The following is a 24,609-nucleotide window of genomic DNA, read 5'->3' as shown; positions in this document are numbered from 1 at the left end:
TGTGAATGTGTGAGTGTATGTGTGAGTGTGAGAGTGTGTCTGTGTGAGTGTGTGTGTGTGAGTGTGTGTGTATGTGAGTTTGTGTGTGAGTGTGTGAGTGTGTGTGTCTGTGTGAGAGTGTGTCTGTGTGTGTGTGAATGTGTGAGTGTGTGTGTATGAGTGTGTGTGAGTGTGTAAGTGAGGGTGTGTGTGTGTTTGTGTGTGAGTGTGTGTGAGTGTGTGAATGTGTGAGTGTGTGAGTGTGTGAGTGTGTGTGTGAGTGTGTGAGTGTGTGTGTAAGAGTGAGAGTGTGTCTGTGTGTGTGTGAATGTGTGAGTGTATGTGTGAGAGTGTGTGTATGAGTGTGTGTGAGTTTGTGTGTGTGTGAGTGTGTGTGAATGTGTGAATGTGTGAGTGTGTGAGTGTGTGTGAGTGTGTGAGAGTGTGTGTGAGAGTGTGTGTATGAGTGTGTGTGAGTTTGTGTGTGTGTGAGTGTGTGTGAATGTGTGAATGTGTGAGTGTGTGAGTGTGTGTGAGTGTGTGAGTGTGTGAGAGTGTGTGTGAGAGTGTGTGTATGAGTGTGTGTGAGTTTGTGTGTGTGTGAGTGTGTGTGTATGTGTGAGTGTGTGTGTTTGTGTGTAAGCTAATGCAGCAGGCTCTCCTCCTGGGACCTGTTTGGAGCCAAGCCCTGGACCTGCCCCTCCCTATTCCCCAGTCCCCCCCTTCTCCTCCCCATCACTCACCATTATGGAGCCCACCACGGGGCCTTTGATGACCCACCACAGGGCTGTGTTGTCATTCATGTCCCAGCAGCTAGAGAGGGGACAGAGACAGAGCCTGAGTTCAGTAGTTCAGGGGAGCCAAGTCTAACTGCAGCAGTTGGGGGAGCCGGGAGGAAGGTGCGTCCCTGGGGGGGGGCTCTGTCCTCGGGCCCTTGCGCAGCCCTCCCCACCCCAGGGGCTGGGCTGCTTCTCTGCAATAGCTTCAAAGAAGAAATGGGGGCTCAGGTGAGAGAGGACGAACGGGGGCTCATCCGAAACCCGGAAGGCTGGGGGGAGTCTCGGCCGCCCCCTCCGGGCCTGCCCCCTGCCCCCTTCTCCCCCCAGGCCCCGGTCACTCCCCACCCCCAGGAGGACTCCCTGGGGCTCTCGGGCGTCTGCACCTCGGGTTCATGGGTAAGCCCACGGGACCCCCGGGCCGGCCTGCGGGGGCCCAGCTGTTTCCCAGAGATCAGCTGCCCCCCTGGCGCCTCCTGCCCCGGCTCAGAAGTGGGGCTAGTGAGGGGGGCTGGGCAGCGGGGCGCTCCTGCGGGAGGGCCGGGCCACACCTACCCGCTGTCGTCAAAGTGGATCCTCAGCACGGCCCAGACAGTCACGCAGATGGTGGGGGTCCCTGGGGAAGGGCCGAGGAGAGAGCGGGGCCTCAGAGCTCCAGGAGCTGTGGCCCTCCCCGCGGCCCCTCCTCCCTCTCAGGCCCCTCCCTCCTCCCTCGCGGGCACCCCCCCTCCTCCCTCGCGGCCCCCCTCCTCCCTCGCGGGCCCTCCCTCCTCCCTCGCGGGCCCCCCTCCTCCCTCGCGGGCCCTCCCTCCTCCCTCGCGGGCCCTCCCTCCTCCCTCGCGGGCCCTCCCTCCTCCCTCGCGGGGCCCTCCCTCCTCGCGGGCCCTCCTCCCTCGCGGGCCCTCCTCCCTCGCGGGCCCCCCTCCTCCCTCGCGGGCCCCCCCCTCCTCCCCCGCGGGCCCCCCCTCCTCCCTCTCGGGCCCTCCCTCCTCCCTCGAGGGCCCTCCCTCCTCCCTCGAGGGCCCTCCCTCCTCCCTCGAGGGCCCTCCCTCCTCCCTCGCGGGCCCTCCCTCCTCCCCCGCGGGCCCCCCTCCTCCCCCGCGGGCCCCCCCTCCTCCCCGCGGGCCCCCCTCCTCCCTCGAGGGCCCTCCCTCCTCCCTCGAGGGCCCTCCCTCCTCCCTCGAGGGCCCTCCCTCCTCCCTCGAGGGCCCTCCCTCCTCCCTCGAGGGCCCTCCCCCCTCGCGGGCCCCCCTCCTCCCTCGCGGGCCCTCCCTCCTCCCTCGCGGGCCCTTCCTCCTCCCTCGCGGGCCCCCCTCCTCCCTCGCGGGCCCCCCTCCTCCCTCGCGGGCCCCCCTCCTCCCTCGAGGGCCCTCCCTCCTCCCTCGAGGGCCCTCCCTCCTCCCTCGAGGGCCCTCCCTCCTCCCCCGCGGGCCCTCCCTCCTCCCTCGAGGGCCCTCCCTCCTCCCTCGAGGGCCCTCCCTCCTCCCTCGAGGGCCCTCCCTCCTCCCTCGAGGGCCCTCCCCCCTCGCGGGCCCCCCTCCTCCCTCGCGGGCCCTCCCTCCTCCCTCGCGGGCCCTTCCTCCTCCCTCGCGGGCCCTCCCTCCTCCCCGCCCCCACCTACCCCAGCCGATGATGCTGTACCAGTAGAAGTATCTGCGCTCGGGGAAGAAGGTCTCCACCAGCAGGGTGAAGAGGTAGAGGCCCTCGATGAAGAGCCAGAAGTAGTTGGACATGACGCAGTAATGGAAGAAGACCATCACGGCTTTGCACTCCACCTGCGGGAGGCGGGGGCAGACGGGGAAACTGAGGCTGGGCTGGGGGCGGGCAGAAGGGGGCGGGGCTGCCCGCTCCGGGAGGGGAGGACCCCCGCCCCCGCCCCCGCCCCCACTCACGGTGGAGGTGAAGCAGTGGTTGTTGTCCTGCTCCGCGTACAGGATCCAGTCCTTGATGAAGACGGAGATGGCCCGCAGGATGAAGGACACGAAGAGGTTCATGTGGATGAAGTTGCGGGTGCAGTGCAGCTTCCTGGGGCGGGAGGGGCCGGGGGCTGGCACGGGGCGGCCTCTTCGCTCCGCCCCGCCTCCTCCCGCCCCGCCTCGCCCCTGCAGCCCAGTGACCGTGGGGAGGAGGCCCCGCCCCCTGATGCTCCCTCCGCCGCCGTCCCCTGGCCCTCATCCACCCCGTGTCCCCGCAAGACCCGCGGCCTGTCACGGCGCCCCTCCCTGGAGACCCCAGAGGCCCGGCCGAGCCCCCTGCCCCGGGGAGGGCCCGCTCCCCTCCCCTCGCCCTTGGGGCCGGGGGAGGGGGTCCGAGCGGGGCTAGAGCAGGGTCTGGGGGAGGAGCTGCTCGCTGTCGGCCCCGGGGGCGTCCGGCGCTGGCCTCCCTAGGGCCCGGCCCGGCCCTGGCCCATGCTGGGAGGCGCAGTGCCCGCCGAAGCCTGCCCGGCCCGGCTTCTGCTCCCGGCCCGGCTTCTGCTCCCGGCCCGGACAGGTCCGAGCCTCTGCTTCCTCATCTGGAAAACGGGGACACTGGGGGGGGGGGGCAGAGCCGGCTCGTGGGCGGGGAGACAGGGCGAGGGGGGGGACGCTGGGAGGGGGCACTCACCGGAAGCGGCACAAGATGACCATGGCTGTGGTGAGGGAGACCAGGGAGGTGCTGTAGCCCACCGTGTAGAGCGCCTTCACCGACAGGTAGTAGTAATCCTGGCCACACACGCACAGGCTCAGCCGGCGGCCCAGTCTGTCCGCCCGCTGGCCTTCCCTCCTGGGGCTCCCTTCTGGGGAGGGGGAGGGGCCGTGCCCGGGGTGGGGGGGGAGGGGTGCCCGCCCTCTGCCAGCCTCCCACCCCAAAGCCCTTGTGGGCCAGCACTCTGGGAATGGGGGCTAGGGGCTCCCTGGTGGGAAAGGCTCCGCCCACTCTGTGGCTGAGAGGGAGAGAGAAGCGCCCTGGGCCTGTGCATCTCCACTCACCTGGTTCCCACCCCCCTCCAGGTAGTCATCGTATCCACAGGCATCGAAATAGTGGGGGAAGGGCTCGGACCAGCCGTCCTCGGTGCAGTTCCTGCTCACGACCCCCGTGTCTGAAGGCAGGCAGAGGAGAACCAGGATGACGGCGGCCGGGGGACCCTCCTCTGCCTCCGTTTCCTTCTCTTGGGCCCCGCCAGAACCCTGCCGCTCACCTTACCGGGTACCTGGCGGGGGGCTCTGGGGACCAGAGGGAAAGGCCCCTATCCCTTCCTGGAGCCAGAGGGGCCCTGGCCTTTGCATTTTCTCTGGGGCCTGGCGTGCCTGGTTAAGGAAGCCCCCCCCCCCTTGGGAGCCCCGTGGTTCCCTAGGACCTGCCCTGGGCTCCGGCCGAGCTCTTTGTCCCCAGGGGACAAAGCTTTTGGCTTTAAAATGGACAATCCCAGATGGTCCGGAGCCCGGCGTGCCGGGTGGGGCCCTGGCCGGCCAGCGGTGTCCGGGTCTCCTTCCGCCAGGAGCGGCCACTGGGGCCGTTCCTCCTGGGGGGCAGAGGCTCGGGGTGATGGGACTCCGAGCACAGGCACGCCGCCCGTTCCCAGCGCTCGGCTCAGGCTCCTTGAACCCCTTCCACCTCCGAGATCCTGGGAATTCTGGGGCTGCAAGTCCCCGGGCCTGGGAGACCGGAGCTTTAAACATCACGCCCAGTTTCTGGCAGCCGACAGGAGGCTCTTGGGACTCAGGAGAAGCTCCTTCCCCAGGGGCCCTCGGGAGTCAGCTCCTCTTTTGACCGGGGACTCTCAGGCTTCAGCCCCTGGGAACGGGAGGCCAGGGGAGGGGGAGGAAAGGTCTGGGGGAGAAGCAGCCCGGCCTCCTTCCCAAGGCTCCCTTCCCGGCTGGCCGTGATCCCGCTCCCAGGCCTAGAGACCGGGCAGCTCTTCCCCTTCCCTCGAGGGCGCTTCCCAATCCCCCTCAGCCAGCCCGGACTCTGGAGTCCCAGGGCAAGGAAGGCCCAGCCACGTAAAGGAGACTGTGGCCCAGAGCGGGCAGGATGGACCAACGGTTAGAGGGCTTCCTGAGGAAGATGGCGCCTCTTTGGGACCCCACGGGAGACCGGCTTTAGGAGAGGGGGAGGGGCAGGAGCCTTCCAGACCCCAGAGGCGGCCCGGGGATGGGAAACTTGGGGAACAGCAAGAAAACCGGTTTGGCTGCACGCAGAATGTGTGAGGGGGAGGGCTCATGAAGTCTAGAAAAAATCGGTTAGTCCTAAATGCCAGGCTGAGAAGCTCGCACTTCATCCGCCGGGGCAAGAGGGAGCAGGAGAGGATTGTGGGGGAGGGAGTGCTGCGGCCAGAGCTCTGCCCTAGGAAGCTCGTGTCGGTGTTTATGTGCCCAGTTCCCCAGACTCAGTGGGGAGAGGGTGGAGCCCAGAAGGACATGGGAGCCCGGGGAAGAGGGCAGTATTGCCCGCCAGAGAGCCGGGAGTTTGGTGGAGGAGAAAGCCCCTTTTGGAGCTCGTGATGCTGAGGGACGCTCGGGATGTTCAGGGATCCCAGCTCTGGGGCCACAAGGTCTGCAGAGGCTGCCAGGACCAAGCTCTCCTGCTGACGAGCAGATCCAGAACTCAAACCCGGGCCCTCGGACCCTGTGAGAGTCTTTGGCATTTGGTTAAGCACCTGCCCTGTGCCAGTTTCCATGCCACGACCGGGCTGAGGAGGGCAAAAGACAGTCCCAGTCCCCGAGGGGCTCGTGTCCTAACGGGGAGATGGCAGACAAGCACCGAGTACGAGCGAGCTCTGGGCAGCACAGACTGGGGGGGTTAGAGCAGGGAGGGCGGGAGGAGGAGAAAGGACTTCTGGGGAGAAGCCGGGACCCCGGGGGAAGAGGAGGGCGGTGGGGGGAGGGGCTGGTGGTCCCTGACAATCCCTCAGGCCAGAAGGAGGTGGGCTCATCTCCTGAGAGGGAGGGAGGGATGGGACATGTGGGGGTTTGCAGGAAGGAGCCTGGCGGTCCAGTGAGGGAGAAGGCTCCGGCTTCACAGGGTGAACGACTCCCCGCTAGCAGTGAGATGGATCTGTCATGGACTTGGCCAGCAGGAGCCCAAAGGGAGGCCGCCTCCTCAAGCGGCCGTTAGCCCCCAAGAAGAGGTCACAGGGCGGGGGTCCGGGGTGGAGCTGGCCGGGTGTGGGTGGGGGCAGGACGAGGGGGCTGGGGAGCCTGGGCTGAGGGGGTGTGTAACAGTCACCTGGGGGCCACAGGGTCCAGACGGAGAAGGGAGAGAGCAGAGCTAGGGTATGGGCCAGAAGAAGGGAAGGGAGGGGCAGCATGGCAACAGAAGGCCGGGAGATCTCCGGGAGGAGGGATACTCCTCCATCACCCGGGATTTAATGGTGGGTGAAGGAGGGGAGCCTTCGGGCCCAAGAGAGGAAGCGTCCCAGTAACGGGAGAGGGGTCCAAGGCACAGTGATGAGAGAGGGGCCACCGGGGGCCACCTTGGCAGAAGGCCATAGGGGAGGCCAGCACCCAGAGAGCTCCCCTGGGGCCTAGGGAGGGGGCCTGGGGCCTGGCTGAGACAAGTGCCCTGGCTTCTCCCCGCCATGGGACCCTTAGGAAGAACTGAATTGTCCACTCACCCGAAGACTCCAGAGCTTCGTTGTCGGCTAAGTCAAATCCTCCTGCAAAACACAGACGGAGACCGAGGTTAAAGCCCAGCGGCTTCTCCCCTCCCCCCTGCCCCGCCATCATCCCCCAGCACTCCTGCGATGTTCCCCCTGACGCTGTCGTGGCTGTCTCTCCCCCCTTGGGGACTTCCCGCTCTGTGGATCGGCCCGGCTTCTCTGAAGCTGGCCTGGGGGGTGGCGCCCCTTCTCCAGTGGTCCTGGGCAGAGGCCACATGGCCGCCGTTGGGAAGATCAGTGGAGATTCCCAGGAAGGCCTGGGTTGGACCTTACGGCCCCGAGCTCTCAGCAGGCCCTGAGACTGCATGACGTCATTCTCTTAAATCCCCAGAAGAGCCTCCAAATGGAGCACAGATGATGGGGTGCACAAGGAGCACGTGGGGAGCATGGGCCGGTTCTGCTCAGTGGCCCTGGGGCATTGGGACCCGGCCACAAGAGCTGGTCCGTGAGGAGGAGGGGGCTGGCGACGAAGGGGGTCACTCCCTCCACCTGCAATGTCTCCCCCCACTTTTCCAAAAGTTCTCCTTTGGCGGAGCAGACGCTGGGTTTGGAGTCAGGAAACACCTGGGTTTCATCTCGGCTCTGGCACTTCTGTCAGAGAAGCCATTTCTGAGCCTCAGTTCCGCCATCCCGCCACCTCCAGGACCCCTCTCAGACCCATCAAGCGCCCTGACTAAGGTGATGTGGGGGAAGTGTTTGAGTCCTCCCACCCCTGAAGGAGCCTCCCCAAGTGCTCCAGGCCCCTCCCCTCCCTGAAGGAGCCTCCCCAAGTGCTCCAGGCCCCTCCCCCCCCTGAAGGAGCCTCCCCAAGTGCTCCAGGCCCCTCCCACCCCTGAAGGAGCCTCCCCAAGTGCTCCAGGCCCCTCCCACCCCTGAAGGAGCCTCCCCAAGTGCTCCAGGCCCCTCCCCCTTCCATCCTGGTGGCTCAGCCACAACCGGACCTTCCTGTTGTCTCAGGCCTGCTGGGGTTTCACGGTCCCCCGGCACTTATTTGTTCTGGCGCAGGACCCGGAGGCTGCCACGTCCCCTCCCATCGTCCGGTCTGGGGCTCCTTTTCCCCTAACTAGAAGGAGAGCCTTAACTGACCGAGGCTTCTCCCGGGCGGCTGCTCTACAGGTGGCACGAGGGCTCCGGGAGTGCCCAGGACGGGCCCTCTCCCTGGGCAGGGAAATGAGCATGGAAAGCCTCTCCAGCCGGGAGCATTCAAATTAGTGAGAAGTCTCAATGTTTTCAGAGGGCGATTCTATTTCTTTCCAGCCGGCCAAGTAGCTGCACTGCGGGGACCTGCTTGAACCACACAATGGCGGCCCGTGTAATTAGCCGGTCGGGGTTTATGCGCTAACAGGTGCAGGGGAAGTGTGCAGAGCATTTCACCCTCTTAAGTGACTCTGGAAGGCCTGTTTGCAGCCTTCCATTATTTATCACCGGCCCTTCTGGGCCGAGCGGAGCAGCTGTCCAATACAGGTTTATCGCCTTAATTAAAAGACCGCAAGAAGGAAGCTCCGCGGAAGCTATTAATCTTCGGGGCCAAGTACTGATTCTCTGGGGTTTTCTAAGTGGGCCGTGAGGAGGGAGAGCGTCCAGTCTCTGACGTCCAGCCCTTGCATTTCTAAGCCGTCAGACCCTCGTGGGAGGACCCGGGACAGCTTTGGCTGTTCTCTCTCGGGGAGGACTCGGGAGGACGGCAGAGCCTGTGCAGTCTGGATGGGCGAGGCGCCTCTGGGTCGGCAGCCTGGAGTTACTTCGGGTGGGTGCCAGGACCCCAAGGTGCCCGCCTGCATAGTGCCCTCGCCCAGCGAGCCCCTGTTCTACTCCCAGGAAGGGAGTGTCCCTGGGTCAAGACAGAGATGGTCACAAGGGGGCAGCATCAGACTGGACAGTCAGGGCAGCCTGGCCTGGGGGAGGGTCCTCTGGGAGCCTCCCAGGCAACATCTCCATTTTGAGCTCCCTCATCCTTCACTCCCTGTTCTGTTTCCTCCGTTTCCCTCTATTTTGGAAGGCACAGACATACCTAACACGAGGCAAGGGGGGCTTTGCCATCAGGCGGGAGTGGGGGCTGCTTCCTCCCAGGAGCTATTACCCTGTCCTTGACCCTTGTGCCTCAGAAAGGGTGAGTTGTACCGGTACCAGCCCTGGGGGCACTCTCCACATTCTCTGAGGCTCAGAAAGGGAAGAGACAGGTACCTTCATTGACAATCTGAAAGAGCTCCGGGCAGCCAACTTCCACGACCTGTCCCACGATGGCCGGCCTCCAGCACGTGATGTTGTCCCACATCCCAGGGCAGCCTGTGCAGAGAGGGATGGGAGCGTCAGGAGGGACCCCTGGCTTATACAGAGAGGGGGATGGGAGGAAAGAGATCAGGAGGGGCCTGCCCCCAGGGAGCCCCCTCTCACTGAGATGGCCCAGGGAGAAGGGCCCGGGAGTCCCGGGAGAGAGCCGAGCAGGTGGCTGGCCTTTCCCCTGCTGGGACCCCGCTTCCTCATTCACCCACCATCCTTCTGGACCCCATAAAGGCAAGATCTGGGCATGGCAAGGCTCTTGCTGCACCCTCGGTGCTGGCACTGGGCAGCTCCTTCTCCCTGAGTGTGCGGAGCTTCTGTGCCTTTCCTGCCTAGCGCACAGTAGGGGCTCCGTAAGCGGTGCTGGGTGTGGGGCTCAGGACTGAGGCTGGTCTGGAGCACTCCGGCCCGGGCAGACGCACACAGAACACGATTTCCAGCTGACCCTGGGGTAACGCAGCCCCTGGGACCGTTGTTTTAATTGAGCTGAAGACCATCAATTATGTAAACAGATGATGCCGGAAGGAGTTCCCAGGGACCCGGGTGGATGAGCCAGGGAGCTCAGCTGCCAAGTGATCCCCGCTCTGGGGCTCCGCGGGTGGTCCCGGGACCTGGAGCAGCTGCCTGGCTTTGAGAGCCCGGCCAGGGGCGGCCTTCTCCCTCTTCCCGAGGGCCCGAGCCCCTGGCTCTGGAGGAAAGCTTCTGGTGACTCATGGGGGAGTTCTGGGGCCCAGAGGGAGCAGCAGGGGGCCTCCGCCAGGGCAGCGTGTCCCTCCCCTCCTGCGTCCTGGACCCCTCGGCCAGTCTAGGAAAGCCCGCCCGTCCCTTTCCATGAGCGCACCGAACAAAATGTATCCGATTACGGGGCAAAGGAAATTCTGCGGAAATTCGGCGGGTGCGTTTTCATGCTGTACACACGGCCCTCAGATGGATTGAGCCTCTGCCAGTCTCTATCTCACAACCCCGGGTTGAGAACCTCCAATTTAGTCCAATCCTTTTATCTCATGGATCAGGAAACTGAGGCACAGGGAGCTCCAGGGACTCCCCCAGACTCTTGGGCTCAGTGAGCAGAAGAGCCGCCTCTGAGCTGGGCCCTCTGGATGCTTGGGGGAGGGCGGAAGCTCAAGCCTTCCTTCAGACAAGGGGATGTGGGGGGAGACCACCCGGTCTGTCTGTGGGCCCCAACTCCATCAGTCCTCCCCGCAGGACCAGCCCCCAAGTTTTCATCAGCCCTACAATTGTCTTAAGGACATTTGGGGCTGGCCCAGAGCAGCAGTGGGGAGCACTAGCAGGCCTGAGTCCTCCTCGGACTGTGTAGCAGACTACCCCTTCCTCTCTGGGACTCCTCTTGCCCCCCAGGCTCCTCCTGCCCCTGCCCCCAGGCTCCTCCTGCCCCTGCCCCCAGGCTCCTCCTGCCCCTGCCCCCAGGCTCCTCCTGCCCCTGCCCCCCAGGCTCCTCCTGCCCCTGCCCCCAGGCTCCTCCTGCCCCTGCCCCCAGGCTCCTCCTGCCCCTGCCCCCCAGGCTCCTCCTGCCCCTGCCCCCAGGCTCCTCCTGCCCCTGCCCCCAGGCTCCTCCTGCCCCTGCCCCCCAGGCTCCTCCTGCCCCTGCCCCCAGGCTCCTCCTGCCCCTGCCCCCAGCTCTATCTGCCCAAACTTCTCAGGTGCCAAAGAAAGTGGAGGAAAGCTCCAAGCCACGATCCTGGTGGCAGCTGCATCCCTGCTGCTGCTTGGAACAAGGTAAGGGCTAATGAGCTCTTGGACATCTGCTGCCCAGGGGAAGCCTGCAGGCTAACAAGGCCCTAAGTGGTCTGAGCCTCCTCCCGGGCACAGGGGACAGGCTGCCGCTATTGTAGCCGGATTCCGAGAGGGGTCTATAGTCGGAGGGGCCCATGGCCCAGAGCCCCCTGTTCAGATAGTCCCTGTCTGGATTTCAGAGGGTACCTGATTAAATATCTCCTATAGAGAGAAAATGACTCGATGGGAGGGTTCGGGGACCTCATGGCTCAGGACTGAATGTAGGTTCAGAAGGATGGGGGCCCAAAGGGCCCCGGAGAGTCGTGTCCATTTTTATCAGTGATTTGGGCAAAAACAGAGGAGACACCTCTTTAAAATAGGGGGATGGAAGCGGGGGCGGTCTGTGGGATGACAGAAGTCAGATCTCACAGCTAGAGAGGAGAAGTCCAAGAGGGACACAAGTCACGTCCCCAGAGGCCTCTGGGGACTCCAGCAGGGGCTCTTGTCCCGGCATCCCCAGGCTCTCCCCACCCTCCCCACCTCCCCAAGCTCTCAGGAAAGCTACTGACACTCACAGTGCCCCCCACGATGGCCCCGCGCCCATCTCCTCTGCTTGTTCTCAGCTGACCGCCCCCCAAGCCCTCTCCCTGGCCTGTGGGACTTCCTGGCTCTCCCCTCCATCTCTCACTCCTTCTCCGCCCAGGTTCACTCACAGCCGTCACTAGTGGTCCCCTTAGCCTACCCTTTCCCTTCAGACCTTTATTAACTCCTGGGAGGCTCAACCTCAGGACTAGAAAAACCACAGGGAAATGGCCCCTGCCCTTGGGGGGCTTGGCCTGGGGGATGAGGCTCGACTGCAGGTAAGCATCCCCTCCTGCTCTGGGCTCCCTGCCTGCGATCCCAGCTCTGCCCATTGGGGGCTCCTCTCCCTCCAAGAGGCGGTCTGGGTACCACCTCTGCCAGAAAGCCTTCCCGGATTCTCCTGGCTAGAAACAAGTTCTCGCTCCCCTCGTGCTGCTCCCTCTCAGGCCCTTCTGCGCGGCTTCCACAACGCCCCCAGCCTCTTTTTTAGTTTTTGCTGCCATTGTCTCAATGTTGGATGCTGGTTCAACAACCACAGCGTCTTCTTGCTCGGGTGGAGGGGGGGAGGACCCCCCATGCTTAGATGACCTCCCATGAAATATTTTGCAAACCTGGACGCCCCCGATGGACGCCGGGCTGTTTATCGGGATGGTGATCGTTCCTGGTCTGCTCAGTGCCAGTGAAGACAGAAAGCGGAAGCCGCTCGTCCCTGGGAGGATGGCACCGTGGAGAGCCCATCCGAAGGGCCCAGAGCCGTGACCTTCCGGGCCATTCCATCCCCTGGCCAGGCCCGAGGAAAACGGCCGCTTCGCCGGCTCTGACAGGGAGGAGGAGGGGCCGAGGACTGATGCCTTGGGCTCGAGGTTAAGGCGGGCACAGGGCAGGACTGGCAAACGTGGGGCAGAGTGAGGAAAGGAGCCGGGCCAAAGCTGGATGTCCGGCTGGCCCGAGAGCCTGCCGTGTCCCCTCCGGAGGAGCTGGGTTCAGCTTCCGCCTCAGACAACCCCTCACTGGCTAAGCCTGGCTGAGGCGCTGAGTTCGGCACCCGCCTCCCGGCGTGTTTGCGATGGTCAAATGAGCGCAGAGCCCTGAGCATAGAGCCTGAAACACATTCGGTGCCTATAAATGCGTCTCCCCTCCTCATCTCCAGCTCCTACCTTCTTCGAGAAGGGAGCACCGGCATCCCTCAAATTTAACTGGCTCCCTCCTGTTTACCTGCTGGGGCCATTCAGACTCGGCCCCTTGGCGCGCGGTTCAGAGCAAAGCTCAAAACCAGCCTCTCCATAGCAGAAAAGCAAAGGGTGGGAAGGAATGCTGTGAGCAACAGTGACCGCCCTCTTCTCACACTGATGAGGAGGAGAATGGGCAAAGAAAGTCCCCACCCAAGTCCCTGCCTTTTCCTTCCTGGAGCCCGCCGGAAAGAAGCGCAGCAGTAAAGAGAAATGGCTTCTGCAAGCAAAGAATCGTCTCCTTGCTGAGAGGAAAGACGCAGCAGTTGGGAACAACACGGGGCAGAGCAGAAGTTCACTCGTAAAATCCTCAGGCGGATAGTAGAATATCACAGACCATCTCCCCTCAGGAAAAGAGCAAAGCCTCGGGGAGACCAGTGTTGTTAAAGTCAAGTGGGAACAGGCGCTCTAAACCCACAGGAGGGTCCTTGAGGTCCCGTACTGATAACCACATGTCCACATTATCTCTGTTCTATGGCAGTTTTTATTTATTTTGTTAAATGTTTTCCAATTACTTGAATCCGCTGCACTTGGGAGGTTGAAGATGGCTGCAGAAAACTTAAGAATCAGTTGAATAAAATCATTCGAAGAACTTTTAGAGGCAGGATGGAAGGAGGAAATCCGGCTGATGAAGTAAAACAGATTTTCCAGTATTTCTACAAGCCATCTGTTCTCATCACTGAGGACTGAAAACTCAACACCTTTGTCCAAGATGTGTTAAGCGAGAAAATGGAAAGGGATCGGAGCTAGAGGAAGGGCTGGATCCAGTCCACAGGGAAAAATCTCAACTGGAGGCAACAAGTTCGAAGGAGCAATTCTCAGGGAATATATAAATATGTAAAAAGGAAATATGCCAAAGGATGGTAAACAAAACAATGGTGGACATTACTGAAAAGAGAAGCTACCGACCAAGGACGACCAAAGATGGGAATGTCGGTATTGGAGAGGTCCCTGTGAAAAGAGGCATTCTGAGTGGGGCTGGGAATTGGCTCCGCCCTTCTGGAGAGCAATTTGCATTTCTGCAAAGAAAGGCGCTGAGCCGTCTGACCACTCGGGCCCAGAAATTCCGCGGCCACACATATCCCCAAGAAGTCAATGCTCCCCAAAAGCCACATGTCCCCAAAATATTTATAGCAGTAAAAACTAAACTGGGGAACAAAACGCAGAAAGAAATAAATGCCCGTCGTTGGAGGATTGGCTAAAACAAACTTAGGACGTAATTGTAGCAGAAGATCAGTTCTTTATGGGAAATGGTGAATGTGATGGAGGCAGAGAAACATGGGTAGACATCGGAACTGATGCAAAGTGAGGGAAAAGGATGACAACAAAGTGACCCAAAGTCAGTGTTGCACAAACATCCTGCCCAACTTCTCTGTAGCAGTGAGGGGTCGTGGTACAGACCAACATCTCGCACCACATACCAAGACATCGTTGTTTGCCTCTCATTTTCAAGGAGGACCCATGACCTTGCAGGCGCGATCTAGACTCACGTATGAACTGAATTTAAGTGAGGCAGGATCGCACAAAATCATCAGGCTCATTGAAGTCTAGTGGCAGGGAGACTGGGGATGACCTCGGCATCTTCCATGTCCGACCAAGCTTGATCTGAACAAGCTCTACAGCTTCAGTCCCCCTTCATGTCCATTGGAACAAATTGTTCTTATCTACCCATTTCTCCAGTGGAAGTCTTCACGTGCTCAGGATGTCTACCTCAAACATCCCAAAATGAGGTCCAAATGGATCCATGATTTACTCATGAAAGCGTTACCGAAAGCAAATGAGGGGACCATGGAATAGTTCTCCTCTCAGATTTATGGGCAAGGAAAGAATTTTTTGACCAAACGAGACAATGAGTACTACAGGATGCAAAATGGATCATTTTGATTACATTACATTAAAACATTTGCACATACAGACCAACACAGCAAAGATTAGAAGCAAAGCAAAAAACTGGGGGGAAATTGTTACAGCAAGTTTCTCTGATTAAGATAATTCTCAAATATAGAGAGAATTGAATCAAATTTATAAGAACACCAGTCATTCCTCAATTGATAAATGGTCAAAGAGTATTAACAAAGTTTTCAGATGAAGAAATCAAAGCTATCTCTAGTTATATGAAAAACTGTTTTGAGTTGCTATTGATTACAGTAAGGCAAAATTTTAAGATTTCTGAGGCATCACCAAGACAAAGACTGTAAAGATAACTCATGGATCATTTTTCAATGGCCTCCCAAATGACCCTGCACATGGATATCATCAAATGGTCAATATAGAAATCAGATTTATTAGATTTTGCAGCAAAAGGTGGAGAAACTCTACACAGTCAGGTAAAACAAGTCCTGGAATTGACTATGAATCAGACCATGAACTTTATAATTCAAAATGCCACTTCAACTGAAGAAAGTAGGGGAAACCATCAGACTATATAGATATGACCTAAATAGCATCCTTTATGAGTATGAAATGGAGGTGATGACTAGAGTGAGGGATTAGATATGGTAGGTGGAATGCCTGAAGAATTATGGACAAAGGGTCACAATATGCAGGTAGAAATAAAAACATGCCAAAGAAGAGCAAGAAAGCAAAAGTGGCAGCCTGATGAGGCTTTGTAAAAAGTTGAGGAAAGAAGGATCTAGTAAATGAAGAATTCCAGAGAATAGCAAGGAGAGATAAGAAGCTTCTTTTAAACGAACAATGCAGACAAACTGAAGAAAGCCAAACATGGGAGAGATTTCTTCAAGAAAATTAAAGATAATTAAAGGGCATATTTCATACAAAAATGGCCATGATAAAAGGCAAAAATGTTAGGGACTTAAGTAGAAAAGATTAAGACTATATAGAAAAATTAGATGAAAAAGATTTTTACATCCTCAATAAGCATGATTATGGACCTAGAGCCAGACATCCTGGAGAATGAAGTCAAATGGGCCTTGGGAAGCGTTGCTAACAATAAGGCCAGTGGTGATGATGGAATTCTGGCTGAGATACTTAAGATCCTAAAGGATTTTGCTGTGAAGATGCTGTCCTTAACATGCCAACAAATTTGGAAAACTTCACAATGGCCACTGGATTGGAAAAGATCAATTTATGTTCCATTCCTAAAGAAGGGCAATGCTTCGGCAACACGTGAACGGAGCATTGCCAGAAAAGCAAACCGGTTTTGGAAAAGGCAGGGAAATTAGAGACCAAACTGCCAACGTCCACTGGATGAAGCAAGAAGTTCCAGGGGAAAAAAAATCTACTTTTGCTCCATCAACTGCACTAAACCTTTGACTGTGTGGATCACAGCAAAATGTGGCAAGTCCTCAAAGAGGGCCAGATCTTCCTTCTCATCTCCTGGAAGCTGCATGTAAACCAAGAAGCAACAGCTAGAACCACAGATGGAAAAACTGGTTTAAGATTGGAATAAATATAGCAAGACTACATTGTCACATTATTTAACTTATACTCGGAGCACATAGGTGAAAGATCAGGCTGGATGAATCAAAAGATGGAATCCAGCAACCTGGAGAAATATCAACATTCTCAGACATGCTGGTAATATGACTCTAATGGCAGAAAATGAAGAATTAAGAAGCTTTTTAATGAGGGTGAGAGAGTAGAGTTGTAAAAGCTGGCCTGAAACTTAACATCAAAAAAATTAAGATCTTGGCAACTGGTCCCATCACTTCCTGACAAAGAGAGGGAGAAGACATGGAAGCAATATCTGATTTCATATTCTTGGACTCAAGGATCACTGCAGGTGGTAAGTGCAGTCAAGAAATTAAAAGATGCTCCTGGATGGAAAATAAGGAGGTGCTCATTCCTTGGGGAATGGCTGAATAAGTTGTGGTATGTGATGGTGACATGTTGTACTGAAAGAAATGATGAGAAGGATGGTTTCAGAGAAACTTTAAAAGACTTTTAGGAACCGAACACAGTGAGTGAAATAGGAGAACACTATACACAATAACAGCAATGTTGTATGGTATTTGGCTGGGAATGATTTAACAATTCTCAGCCATGAGAGGATCTAAGATAATTCTGAAGGACGTAAGATGAAAAATGCTATCTACTTTCAGAGAAAGAACTGATGGAGTCTTGGTGGAGATCCAAGCATATGTTTTAAAGCATTATTTTTCTTGTTTTTATGATCTGTTGTTTTTTTTTGTAACATGGCTAATACAGAAATAGGTTTTACATTACTGCATATGTACAATCTATCTCAAATTGTCTGTCTTCTTAATGATGGGTTAGAAAGAGAAATTTTGGAAACTTAGAATTTTAAGGAATTGAATGTTAAAAATTTTTACATGTAACTGGGGGAAATATGCAAAATTAATAATTAAAAAAGACTAAAAAAACTGATGGACCATGTACATGAAGTATTGTGTATTTTATAAAAAACTTTCTAAAATATATGTTGAATTCATGGAACTTTTCTCCTTTCTTTTTTTTTTTTTCTTTGTAAAAATTCATCATTATAAAGGATTGTTCTCTGGGAATGGGGAGAATTACTGTGGGAAATATAAAGGATGTAAAAACAAGAGATATCAATAAAATTTATTTTAACAGAAGGTGCCCAGGAGATCGCTAATAACTACTTTCTCATCTGCAGAAATTCTTTACGTGAGATCTACAAGTGTATAAAGGGTATTCCAGTTGAAAATGTGAGAACAGGCTGTCTCTGGAAAGATTTTTTTAAATAGCACAACACATTTTCCCAGCCAACAATTAAAATCTCCCACAGATATGTTAAGATTCTATCTCTTGATTGATGCACCACAGAGATGATGACTGTTCCACAGTTCTATGATTATGACCATCAAGCAGGGAGCCATATGCTGTCCTAACTTCTGCCGTGAAACATCCTGTGTGGAGGCGCGTAGAGAAGGGATTCCCTCCGGAGGAGGCGATTGGAGCCCCTCAGTGACCATCCCCAGGAGAGCTCAGTCCCACCAGCCACGAAGGACACAGTCGATGAAGAACGATGAAGAACGCCCTTCGTCCAGATTCTCACCAGCGGGCACGTGGGCCCTCGGGCTGGATGATGGCACCTTGTACCCTGCTGCGCGACACAGGTCGAGTGCTGGGAAAGTCTGGGTTCAGGGGGGTTGGTGAGGGGGCTGGCTCCCAGGCTGTCTTTAGTCCTCACTGCAGCTCTCCAGCCTTGGCCCTGTCCTGCTCCCCCCTCCCTTTTTTCCTATGATGTAAATACTGGAGATGCAGAGGCTGAAAAGAGGGAGGTCAGCTTGGGGGACAAAGCATCTCATCTCTGCAATACTGGCCCGGGACGGCTCGGAGGCGGCGGGAGGCCCCAGCGTGCCGCGGGAGTAGCCCAGGAGGCCGGCGTGTGGAGGCCAGCTGGAGCACCGCGCGGGGCCGCGGGGAGGAAGGCCTGGGAGGCTTTCACGGCAGTGGAAGCTTTGTGTTTGAGTCTGGAAGTGATGGAGTGGCCCAGGAGGCTATTTAATAGGGGTGGGACCCGAAGCTGGGACACGAGTCCCCGCGCAGGGGTTGGGACCCCAAAGTTGCCGTGAGGTGGAGTGGGGGGAGCGCCGGGAGTCAGGAAGACCTGAATTGTTGAGTTCCTGGGCGACTCCGGGCAAGTCTTCTCCTCACTTCTGTTCATTTTCTTCATCTGTACAATGGGGGTAAGAACCTCGGCCCTCCTCTGCGGAAAGGGCTTGGAAACTGAAAAAGGCCGGTAATGGGACCTACTCGGATGATTATTCTTTTTCTTACTCAAGTGGACAGGGTTTGGTTTAAGAAGGCCCAGTAGATGCCTGCCTGCCCCTCACCAGGCCCCGCCTCTTACTGACATCATCTATCACCTGGCCCCGCCCCTCACCTGATCCTCCCCCTCACCTGACCTGCTCCTCACGGACACCGGCCCTCACGGGCCCCGCCCCTCACCTGGCACTGAATCGTTCAGCCCCATCATCTCGTTAGCCCGCTCGATCTTCTCCAGGCACATGGCTTCCTCCTTCTTCAGGAAGCAGTCGGAGTGCATGGCCGCAGCCTGTGAAGGAGAAAGGGAGGCCGGGCGGCAGAGGCCATCGTCACTTAGTCATTCTGCAAACCCGAGGCCTGGCATGAAGGGGGCTCTCTGGGAAGCCTCCACTTGGCAGCAGGGAGGCAGGCAGGCAGGTCAGAATGGGAAGCAAAGGGGTGGCCTCCATTCCCGGCCTCTAATCAGCGTCCGGGGCCATCCTAGCCTCTGTTTGCACATGTTGTGCTCGCCCGGGAATTGCCCTGGAATCATGATCCAAGTCAGTGGGGGAGAGGGGGAAGGGGAGCCCGCCAGGGGGGACCCTGGGGTGCTGCAGCCTCAGGCCCCGGGATCCAAGAGATCCGCCTTTCAGGCCAAACGCAGGAGAAAGCTTTCCGGCTCTGAGCGTGGGCTTGCCCCTGTGGCTCTTGACCCTCCATGGCACCCCGTGGGGGCCTTTTGCAGTCAGCCTTGGGGCCCCAGGACACCCCTAGGCCTGGGTCTTTGCTCTTTCAACTCAGGTTCTATTTTATCCAGGGTTTGAATGGTGCCAGAAGAGCAGTTTCGGGAGCCAGTTAGGTATGGGACAAACTCACGGGAGACCGGCCGCAAAGGCTGCCGTTCATTACGTGACATGGCTGATGGGCTAAAGCCACCATCACTTTCAGAGGGACGCGGTGTTTGAAAGTTGGGGGAAGCATGATTCATGAGGAAACATGTTTAAGAGTGAATATATATAGTATAACCAACACATGTTTTTATGCATAGCTAGGGAAAATAAAAATTTAAACATTAAAAAACATATTTGGAGGGAAGAGGGGGAGGGAAGCAAGAGCAAGAGCTCTAGAGAGCAAGGGAGGAGTTGGGCACAAACTCCTGTGCACACATGCATGTGGCGTGTGTGCCATGGCGGTGACCAGGTGCCAGTCTGAATTAAAATATGGCCCATTTCTATGGAAACAGGACAGGGTTAAAGTTCTGACAGTGGAGGCAGAGTGGGCTGATTTCTCCTGCTTCAGGGGGATAGGAAGATGCTTTTTAGGACATTTGCCTTTACAAGCCACAGAGGCACAGATCGGGTCCTTCTCTCTGGCACCAATTCACCATGTGACCCGGGACATGATGCAGAGTCTGGTCAGACCCTACTTTGTCCACCTGTAAAATGGCGCCACAAGACGTGGTATGGGGAAGGAGGGGCCTGGGAAGCTGCCCGTTCATGAAGGGCCTCCGAAGGCCTCCAGGGCAATCTGCCATTTCCTGGGAGATGGAGCGACCGGTCATCCAGGCAGGAAGGGACTGGCCTCTCAGGGCGGCCATCTGCGCCTGGCCATCTTTGGCTCCAGCACAGGCAGAAAGGCTCCGGATTGGCTCGCTCATCCCTTGTTGCCACATGGGCTCTCTCCTTTGGGGCTCAGCCCCCTACAACGGGAGGGAAGGGATTCTCCAAGAAGCCCCCTGAAGGGGTCCAGGACTAGGTGCCAGGTTCCACAGGGCCCATGAAACTGCTTCCTTTCTCTGCAGCCTCCATGTGGTCCCCAGCCAGTGGGCAACTGGCAGAGTGGCTTGGGCCAGGGTGAGCAGGGCCAAATGTGTGGGGGGAGAGGTGGGCCACTGAAGCTCTGGGCACGGCTCCCACGGCCTGACCTGCCTTCCAATGAAGCCTATTCAGGACTCCCAGGGGGCTAATCGCCTCTCCGGGCCTGGGGACTTTCCCAGCGACCAAGAGACGCCAGGCCCTGGGGGGTTCCCATGGTGGCTGGGAAGCCACACCAGCCCCAGCTCTCAGCCTTCTAAGGGGACAGAGGCAGCTTCCCGCTGGGTTCTGTACTGGAGGAAGGGAGGCCAGGGAGTTGGTGGGGAAAGAAAGATTGAGAGGAGGGGAGGCTGGGGAGTGAGGGAAAGGGGGAGGACAGGATGAGGAAAAATGGGGAAAGAGGAGGAGAATGTGGGTTCGATGAGGAAAGAGCTCCTCTGAGGGATTTTGGGATGGGTGAATAGGTGGAAGCACAAGGGAAGGAAGGAGCCCAAAGTTCCGCATCTGCTGCCATGGCGGGGAGGGAGGCAGGGGGATGTCTACCAGGGACGTAGACAATCATAGATGAAGTCCCACAACGGCAGCACAGGGACGACTCTTGCTCAGGCTCCATGGGTCAGGAAAGGAGGAAAACCCAGACAGCGGGGGGACTAAGGAAGCTGTTGCGGCTGAAGGGACCCCCTGAGCAGGGCCTGGGGCAGGGAAGGCTGCGGGAAGGCGGGATTCTCCTCAAAGTCTGCCAGAGCTCCGAAAGGGAAGTTGGCTTAAGGCCAGGGCTATGGCTCTGTCCCTGAAGGCTGTGGGGTTAATGGGAACCTGAGGCAGGTTCCCCAGCGGGGCCTGCAGAGGCCATCTCAGGAGTGAGGAAGCCCTGGATCATTAAAGGGGTTGGCGGAGGCATCCGAAGTATTAATATTACTCCTAGAGGCAGGCAGGGAGGGGCACATGGGGATCCTCCAACCTCGCAGTCCCCAAAGTATTGGGCAACCTGTGTGCAGGGCTCTGCCCACTACCCTGCCCTACCAGCACTGGTAGAAGGCTCCTGGGATCCCTCCCATTACAAAAGCAATTGGGCAAGAGAAAGAAGCAATACCCAGGGACCCGCCCTGCGGAGAATCAGAGAGGGGTGCTTACCGTGGGCAGCAGCAAGAGGATGAGGGTGGCGGCCACCATGACGCCTGCCTCTTGTGCGAGGGACGCTGGCAGTGTGGGATCCTGGATCAGAAGCCCAGGGCAGTCTCTAAGTCAGGGGGGCTGGCAGGTCTGAGCCCTGTAGGAAAAGGAAGGACTGTCACCTCTGGGGAGAGTGGAGATACCCCCGTTTTGAGAGCAAGCCCAAACTACAAGACCCGCCCACCCCAGCCTGGCTCCCATCTCTTTCCCCACCTTTCATGACCCTTCTGTACGCACCCTGTGACCTGCCCTGGAGAGGGAGGAAGGCAAGGACCAGGGAGACTCCTACCTCCCTTCTTCCTTCAAGAACTGTTCCTCCAGTACAGTTTGGGGCCCATGATTGGGCAGGCACCCAGGCTTCAGACACCCCTTTGGAGAATGATTGTGGGACAGTTAGTGAGGCTTTGCAACCACCTGCTAAGATGGGGGGGCAACCTCACCCAGCCCCCCAAAATATTTCCTGAGTATCCTCGGGATGCCAGGCACTGAGATTGAAGAGAAAGAAAGAAAGAGAGAGAGAGAGAGAGAGGGAGAGGGAGAGAGGGAGAGAGAAAGAAGGGAGGAAGGAAGGAAAAGAAGGAAAGAAGGAAAGAAAGAAAGAAAGAAGGAAAGAAGGAAGGAAAGAAAGAAAGAAAGAAAGAAAGAAAGAAAGAAAGAAAGAAAGAAAGAAAGAAAGAAAGAAAGAAAGAAAGAAAGAAAGAAAGAAAGAAAGAAAGAAAGAAAGAAAGAAAGAAAGAAAGAAAGAGGGAGAGGAAGGAAAGAGAGGGAGAGGAAGGAAGGAAAGAAGGAAGGAAGGAAGGAAGGAAGGAAGGAAGGAAGGAAGGAAGGAAGGAAGGAAAAAGAGAAGAGAAAAGAAGGAAAAAGAGGAGAGAAAAGAAGGAAAAAGAGGAGAGAAAAGAAGGAAAAAGAGGAGAGAAAAGAAGGAAAAAGAGAAGAGAAAAGAAGGAAAAAGAGAAGAGAAAAGAAGGAAAAAGAGGAGAGAAAAGAAGGAAAAAGAGGAGAGAAAAGAAGGAAAAAGAGGAGAGAAAAGAAGGAAAAAGAGGAGAGAAAAGAAGGAAAAAGAGAAAAGAAAAGAAGGAAAAAGAGAAAAGAAAAGAAGGAAAAAGAGAAAAGAAAAGAAGGAAAGAAACGAACACAATTCCTGCTTGCTGGGAGTTTTCATCCTGTCGGGGAAGTTCACAGCCATGGTAGCAGCTCTTAGTTCTGTATCCATAATTGGATCTTATTGGATCTTACAATTCATAAAACGCTTTCTTCACATTAATTCCATGATAAATGATGTATATAACAACCTTTAATATGCATAATATGTAAATAAAGTGGTCTAGCAGATGGGCACTGGTGGTGGAGTCGGGAGGAGCTGAATCCAAATCCTGCCTCAGGCATTTCCTGCCCGTGCCAGTCTGCCTCAGTTTCCCCCTGTGCAAGAAGGGGGTAACAGCTGCTGGCTCCCAGGATCGTGCTGAAGATCCAACTGGATTCTGGCTCCTGCCGAGCCTGCTCTAATAGGCCGGGGAGAGGGCCCCGCCTGGGTGGATGGGGGAGCCCGCTCACCCCAGATTTGTCTGTGCCCACAGTCTCCGTGCTAATTTAGCATAATACAATAGGGCATAAACAACAGAGCCTTAATCCTCCTGGTCAGCGGAAGGAGCTGATGAAGGTCTGGGGGCTTGCCTGCCCTGGTCCCCCCGGGGGAGCCCCAGGTGCCAGAGCAGACCCTACGGCTCCTGGGTCAGGACTCTCCCCACTCACCCATTTCTGGGAGTCTTCCCTCCACTCCCCCCCAAACCTGGGGCTTTCCATTCAAATCATACCCACATGGGGTGTGCCTGCATCCAGCCAGTGCTGCATGTGTCTGTTGCATGAAGGAAGGAATGAATGTAAGGTGGTGTTGAAGGGAGAGTCAGGGCAGACCGGGGGGACGCAGAGATGGAGGGGCCAAGAAGCCTCCCGCTGAGCTCTGGCCCTCCAGGACTTCCTTCTCCGTGCGCTCAAGGCCTGCTGGGGGTAGAGCGGGAAGCAGGAGGGAAGGAGGGGGCAGGGAGGCCCCCTCAGCCCCTCCCTGACTTCCTGGTCTAGCCAGGACACAAACATGCGTCCCCCCTAATTCTGCTGCAATGAGACTGTTAGCCCGAGCAAACAGTGGCCTGGGTAGGGAGCCCTGGCTCTGGAGTCCAAGGGTCTGAGTTCAGATCCCACCCTCAAGTTCGCCACCTGTGAAGCTGGGCCCAATCACTTCATGTCAATGAGCCTCAGTTTTGTTATCTACGTAATGGGAGCAGCACCTCACAGAGCGATTGGGAGACTCAACTAGGATGATGTGTGTGGACAAAGCCTCGTGGGAACATCCAGTCTCGTTACAAGGACCGGCATCTGAGCCCTGAAAAAGACTCCGGGCCTGGCAGGCTGCCTGCAGTGCGGCCGCTTTAGGTGGACGGAGAGAAGGCCGGGGCCTAAATGCATGTGGGGGAGGGAAGGCGGGGAGGGTCACGGGTCCTGGCTGCAGCGCAGGGGGCCAGGGGAGTGGGGGAGAGCAGAGGGACCTGAGCAGCCGGCTGGGGGAGGGCAGCTGCGGGGCCTCAGTCAGCGCCGGCCCCAGGGCCTGGCTGGGAAATGTGATTATGAGGCTGTGGCTGGCTGCAGTTTTATTAAATTACAGGAGAGATAGAGATGGAAAAAGAGATGGAGACGTGCACAGGAGGGGCGGATGCGGGGAGGGCCAGAGGGAGAAACAGAGCTGCAGAACAGGCCCGGAGAGGCGGAGAGATGGAGAGACAGACAGGTAGAAGACAGAGAGGCAGAGCTGCAGAAACACCCAGAGAGATGGACAGAGAGACAGAGACGGAGGCAGAGAGATAGGAGACAAAGAGAAACAGGGAGAAAGAGACAGACAGAGAGATGGACAGAGAGCCTGCCCAGGCTGGAGATGGATGCCTGAGGTGGTAGAGCAGAGGAGGGGGATCATGGACTCCGGGGGAATGGAGAGGGAGAAAAGGGCTTGTGCCCAGATGCCCCTCCCCAGGGAGCAGGACGGTAACACTGAAGGAAGTGGGAGAGTGGGGGGAGAGCACGTGGCAGGGGGATAGCTGGAAGCAGCATCCATGGGCAGGATGGGCGCAAACAGCTGGTGCCCTCTGCAGCAACTTTCTGTCGGTTGGCAGAATGGGGAGAGCAGAGAAAGGGGGGCACAGAGGCCAGCAAGGCAGCTGGCTCTGTGTTCGGAGAAACGAGCACCTGGACAGTCTGACCCTGCACAACCTCTGACACTGCGCAACACTCTCAGGGTTCCAGCACAGAGCCAAGGTCACAGGTTAACCTTTGGTTAGCTCTGTTACCTTCATGCAGAGAAAAGTCTGCTTCTTCATCTCAGCCAAGCCCACTGCCTTAACCCCAGAGACCCATCCATCCATCCGTCCATCCAACTCATCCATCTGTCCGTCCATCTGTCCATCCAACTCATCCATCTGTCCGTCCCATCCATCCATCCAACTCATCCATCCATCCGGTCCATCCAACTCATCCATCTGTCCGTCCATCCATCCAAGCCAACTCATCCATCTGTCCGTCCATCTGTCCATCCAACTCATCCATCTGTCCATCCATCTCATCCATCTGTCCGTCCATCCATCCATCCAACTCATCCATCCATCCGTCCATCCAACTCATCCATCTGTCCATCCATCTGTCCATCCAACTCATCCATCTGTCCGTCC

General features: G+C 57.1%; 1 protein-coding gene across 5 annotated transcripts in view; it reads right to left on the bottom strand.

The window, feature by feature from the left end:
- Positions 1–24,609, bottom strand: part of ADCYAP1R1 (ADCYAP receptor type I) — an 86,151-nt gene that overhangs the window by 36,235 nt on the left and 25,307 nt on the right. For all 5 annotated transcript variants that reach the window (XR_012485065.1, XM_074284570.1, XM_074284569.1 and 2 more), the window contains exons 2-11: positions 20,858–20,993; positions 18,114–18,219; positions 8,578–8,679; positions 6,349–6,390; positions 3,725–3,834; positions 3,360–3,457; positions 2,648–2,780; positions 2,377–2,530; positions 1,311–1,371; positions 723–792 (exon numbers count right to left, since the gene is read on the bottom strand). Coding sequence is in view for 4 of the 5 variants with exons in the window: in XM_074284570.1 (XP_074140671.1) it covers positions 723–792; positions 1,311–1,371; positions 2,377–2,530; positions 2,648–2,780; positions 3,360–3,457; positions 3,725–3,834; positions 6,349–6,390; positions 8,578–8,679; positions 18,114–18,219; positions 20,858–20,896 (915 nt within the window). In the remaining variant the exon portion in view is untranslated. The remainder of the gene's footprint in view (positions 1–722; positions 793–1,310; positions 1,372–2,376; positions 2,531–2,647; positions 2,781–3,359; positions 3,458–3,724; positions 3,835–6,348; positions 6,391–8,577; positions 8,680–18,113; positions 18,220–20,857; positions 20,994–24,609) is intronic.

Source organism: Sminthopsis crassicaudata, chromosome 1 (genome assembly GCF_048593235.1).
Source record: "Sminthopsis crassicaudata isolate SCR6 chromosome 1, ASM4859323v1, whole genome shotgun sequence".
In the NCBI taxonomy this organism is placed as follows: Eukaryota; Metazoa; Chordata; class Mammalia; order Dasyuromorphia; family Dasyuridae; genus Sminthopsis; species Sminthopsis crassicaudata.
This window is presented reverse-complemented; position numbering and strand designations above follow the sequence as displayed.